General features: G+C 26.3%; 1 protein-coding gene across 1 annotated transcript; it reads right to left on the reverse strand.

Annotated features, from left to right (window-relative positions):
* Positions 1 to 12: 12 nt before the first annotated feature.
* On the reverse strand, positions 13 to 4,375 carry LOC105460146 (multifunctional methyltransferase subunit TRM112-like protein; the record flags this gene model as incomplete). The annotated part of the gene is made up of 2 exons (XM_011706590.1): positions 4,120 to 4,375; positions 13 to 156 (listed from the first exon to the last, which is right to left on the reverse strand). Coding segments are annotated over exons 1-2 (222 nt in total), but the record flags the coding sequence as incomplete, so codon positions are not given.
* Between the last annotated feature and the right edge of the window lie 1,307 nt (positions 4,376 to 5,682).

The raw sequence follows: 5,682 nt of genomic DNA on the forward strand, positions 1-5,682 counted from the left end.
AAAATGGTCCACCCTGTGTATATATATATATATATATATATGAGGTGATCTTACGCTTTCGGCAGCTTTCCACAACACTGCCCAGTCCAATTTTGGAATTATCTTAGCAATATATTCTGGATTAAAATCTACTTCAGATACTCTGATGTCTCGGGCCTGCAAAAATTTTTATAAATAAAAAAAAGAACAAATTTTTATGAACTTCAAAAAAAAAAGAGAAAAGAAACTTATTGCCATGTACAGATCGACACTATTTTTTTGTAAAAATAGTTTTAACATTATTTTTATTCACGCAAACAAGAGAAATATGATGGTCGCTCTAGATAAGGATTTATATAAAATTAACGATTTACAAAAATATGCCATATTAAGAAACACTTTATAAAGGATTTAAAATCGAATTTCAACAACATTCTTAAAAGATAGCTTGAACACAACTATACATTTTAAAACAAAAATATTATTCATTACGTTCCAACAACTGTTATCTAAAGGTTACAGACTTCTCAAAATACAAAAGTATATACTTTTTACAATTAATGTTTTTTGCGCATTAATACAAGAATATATTCAATAACCTCATATTTACGCAAAAATATTTTAGAAAGTAAATATCCACACGTCGACATTTGTGTGAAAAATTGCTTCAAATTATACACATTCTCTACAGAAAAGAAAATAGCTGATTCAAATGTATTGATTTTATTAAATGTAGTTTGTCATGAATATCTTTCTCGATTTAACGTTGATCAGTGTCGGCAACGGATAGTCACTTATAAACAAAACTACGAATAGCGAAAAATAAATTTATCTCAACTATAAAATTTATATTAATCTCCATTTTATTTTTAACAAAATACTTAATGAATAAATATTTAACAGTTCTATGGATTCTCTATTTCCCATTGTTGCTGACATGGTTATGCAGGATTTAGAATATTTTAAAAAATATAGGACTTGCAGGAAGTTAAACTATCTGTTTAATTTCATTATGTGAATGACTTACATTAGCAGCATTTTTTAGAATAAATTACAAACATACTGAATATATTTAATAGCTTATATAAACGTTTGTAATTTACAATAAATCGAGAAAATAACCGAAACAACGAGAGGATGCATTAATTTCTTACAATTAGATCTCGGCCGCAATTCGTGAGATATTTTATGTTTAATATCAGAATAAAGTATAAAATATCTCAAACTATTGATTTTTTTATATCTTTATCTTAATATTTTTATATGCAGAATAACTAGAAAAATCATATTATGTAAAAAAAATCGTATAATTCCATTAAAAAATTATAGTGGTGATCTCCATGTGATCTTGAAATATGATTTTTTTCAAAAAATTTGTCCTTCAAATTATACAACTTTTGTTTATAATATTTTTGCTACAACGCATACTTTACAGATAATAAGCTTGTAACACTTTAAATGCCTCCCCTTTCATGTATATCCATAGATAGATATTTATAAAATGTTTCTGTCTTAAAAAAGTAAACTTAAAATTATGTGTCAAAGTTTTTATTGTTTTTTAAAAAATTAAAAATCTTTCATTGAACATATTTTCTGTAAAAAAATAAATACAACAATATAGGACGAGCTGATAAAATAATACACAATGTAAGATAAAAAAATGAAGTTATTATCTAATTGGATAATAACAAATCGTTGATGAGTTTAATAGTTTTTCTCTCTAGCAATTTTAAGCCGTTATTTGAAAAAATTATACGTAATATAATCTCATCAAGTAATATAAATCCGATAAAATAATGGATAATAATAAGATTCACAAATAACAAAAATAAAAATCGTCCAAATTCACAAGGGGAGGATTATATAAACCAACTCGAAAATTCAAAAAATTATAAAATTTTGACAATAGAGGATATAATAAAATATTTTTTTTTATTTACTCTCAAGAAGTAAAACTTCTAAAAACTAATTCATTTTTTTGTTTCATTATTCATCAACAACAAGAAATAGAACAATATTTTATAGAAAAAAATGAGTTTTTTTTAATAAGATTTTTTATTAATACTTTAGAATACTTTAGAATACTTGTCAATTGTTTAAAGAATTATTAATAAATGTATATAAATAAAAACAGGACGAATATATTCTTATACAATACTTTCAATGTTTTTTTATATCAATATCTTATAATATATTAACTTTATCTATGTAAACTCATATAAACCTGTATAAATATACATGAATAAATAAATATGTATATTAATATATATAAATACAGAAAATAAATATAGAAAAAGATAAGTATATAAAACACAGATACAAATAAACATATAAACAAAAATATTTTTAAAAATTCTTGTTTAATTTATCTAAATTATTCTTTTAGTGATTATGAAACTCTTCAAAGGAAAAAAATCAACAAGGACGTTTTTTGGCCTCTACAGGATTTTCAAAAAACAATTTTTTGTATTGTATGATTATTAGGAATGTCAAAAATTAGGTGAAAAAAAACTCAATTCATAAAGCCAATTAATTTTAGTCTAGACTCTATTATCGTAAGTCATTTTCATAACTCATAAGTTTTCATGACTATAAGTGAATTAATAAAATATTTTCGCTCATTGTCAGTCATCATATTAATTAACATCATTTTAGACAACATACATCGTTCTCAAAATCAAAATGAATCCTGTTCATAATAGAAAAAATTAATTTTTTATTACCTGACATATAGATGCCCATAACAAATAAATGTTCACTATTAATTGTCTACAGGCTTAAGCCTCCTACACCGTCGTATCAAGGTCATGTAAAATATACATTGCAAATGTTTTAATTTTTCATTTTGCTTTTTAGATCTTCTTATTGTTAAGTTTTGTGTATCTTAGACTATACTCTAGATACAGTTTTTATGTTCACAAATTTTTTATACCTCTGAGTTGAGGATCTTTCCTTAATCAGTTAAGAAAAAAATTCAATAATACGAAGTGTTGTAATTATTCAATTTAAATTGTTAGTTTTGTAAAACTAATATATATATATATATATATATATATATATATATATATATATATATTGTGAAATCAATGCACAAATATTATATATATACATATATCAGCAATATATAACCAATATATATCATTGATATATATCTTTTAAATCTTGTTATTTTCACAATAATATGCAATGGAATTAAGAAATTTTATTATATTACAGAGTGCTATACAAAAGCACGGACTATTGATAAATCTATCGATATAGTAAATTTAACTGAATGACACTACATTAGTTAAACAAATCAAACGACTTTGAAATGTTATAGCACGCTTGCATAAATTTTTTTAAAAATAACATACCACGAGGATTGACCATTTTAACTTGATGACTATCTATTAAATTACATTAATCTTAATTTAACAATATTATTATATGATTCTTAACTGCAGTTTATTGTGTTTTTTGTGTAATTGTTTAATTGATTTTCCATTAAAAAGAATTTTTTTGTCTAAAATGACTGACATTATTAATTATATTTATTTATTATTAATGTAAATACTGTACATAGAAAGTAATTAGAAAGTAATTTTAATTATTAAGTTTGCAATTGAGAAAGATCCAGGAATAGTTGAAACTAGTTCGCTACATTATTAATAATGAGGAAATAAAGTTAACCTATTATTACTCCTTTTTGGCCTATTTAATACATTATTATTTTTTAATAATGAACGAATGATTAATTTTAATATTTTGCTAATCCTTCTTTCGCTTTTATTACAATCTTTTCCAAGAAAATGCAATAAATTGAGGGTGCTTTACGACCAATGCTATAAATTTATACAAAGTAAAAAAAATTAACTTAACTTTGAAATATTTTAACTTTTTTTATGATCCTTATCAAATGATTTTTATCAAAATTAACAAACATTTATACTCTTTAAAATAAACGAAAACTACATAGAATCTAACTAAATTAAATAGATTGAAATGTTTCTAAGTTGCAATATGTTGTATTTTTTATAGAGTACGATCTGTTTAGGCAATGAGTTATCATTTTCTTTGAGTTTTCCACGAGACAATCAATTTAGCAACGAGAGTTAAACGAACTTTAATAAAATAATAAACCTTATTTTGGAAACTTACGATAATTTTCAAAGGATAGCCCAATGTCACGCCTCTTATAGCTTTAGATGTTAACATATTGTGCGTCAGAAGCTTCATATTTTTACAAGAAACTGATACCACGAATTATTTACTCTAATATAACACAGAGAAGCAAAATGTGCACAACCATCCACCACAGACGTAATAAAAATAGTATCAAAATAATCGGCTACTCGGCTAGTCTGAAACCAAAGAGTTTATATACTGAAACACGAGACATGGTATGAATAAATGATCCTTTTCTACAATAAGGGTGCGTTCCCATTGAGCGCGTCACGCGTCGCGTCATCCGAATTGACCAATCAAAACATCCCATTTTATTGCATAATTTGCCGCGCGATCCGAGGTTGCATTTAAAGCCGGTTCTACATTAGTTGTAAGCCGATCGCAAGTTTGTTGCGATAGCCAATCCGAAGCATTGATTTCAAAATGCAAGCTTCAGATTGGCTGTCGCAGCTTGCGATCGGCTTGCAACTAATTTAAAACCGGCTTGAAGGAAGTTTCTTTTATCTCTAAAATTATAGAATGTCGAGTAACCTAATCGATGCGTCGTGCAAGAAGTCGCGCGGCAAACGATACAATAAAATAGGATATTTTGGTTAATTAATTCGTGACGCTCGCGTCATTCGTCGCGTCACAAATTAATTAACCAAAATATCCCATTTTATTGCATCATTTGCTGCGTGACTCCTTGCGCGATGCATCGTTTATGTTACTCGACATTCTAGGGATAAAAATCTTTTTTTATATGAAATCCCGGATCACGCGGCAATTTACGTAATAAAATGAGATATTTTGATTGGCCAATTTGGATAACGTGACGCGTGATTATGGACATAAGAATATAAGGGGACAGAGCATAGAGTTGCGGGGGAGAAGCCACTGCGGGATGGTGCGACGAGGTAAATGTCCGCCTGAATTTGATTGGTTGTTGGTTTACGCAAGCGCAATGATATTATTTCTCGTGTCGGTGTCATAACAATAGATAAAAATAATATCCAAATTATTAAAAATGGTAGTGTTATGTATGTGCCAAAATGTAAAAATCGAACACAGCCAAAATTGGAAGAAACAATAGAATTTTCACAAGGTTACATTTTATAGGTAAGATAAAATTACATATTAACTGAAAGTTACATAGGTTAAGTTAATTTTATATTAATTGAAAGTTTAAAGAACTTTAATATTAATCTATTTTGTATAATAGTTCTTTGAATAATGTACATTTTTGTTTTTAGATTTCCAAAAAATGGCACTACTCACAATTTATGGGTCGATATCTTGGGTCTTGAACAAATATCTATTCCATCCAAAGCATCCATTTGTTCTGTTCATTTTAAAAAAGAATCTTTTGATAAAACAAATCCACGATTAATTCGACTGAGGCCAAATGCATTGCCATTTATAGAAGAAAATCGTATTATAGAATAAAGACAAGAAGAAGAATCTTTTGTTGCATGTTGTAAGTTAAAAATTTAATATTTGATATTGTATAATATTTATGTATGTATCATATATTTAGAGCATGTTTACTGTTTAGAA

The sequence above is a fragment of the Wasmannia auropunctata genome, unplaced genomic scaffold (assembly GCF_000956235.1).
Source record: "Wasmannia auropunctata unplaced genomic scaffold, wasmannia.A_1.0 LD327636.1, whole genome shotgun sequence".
Taxonomy (NCBI): Eukaryota; Metazoa; Arthropoda; class Insecta; order Hymenoptera; family Formicidae; genus Wasmannia; species Wasmannia auropunctata.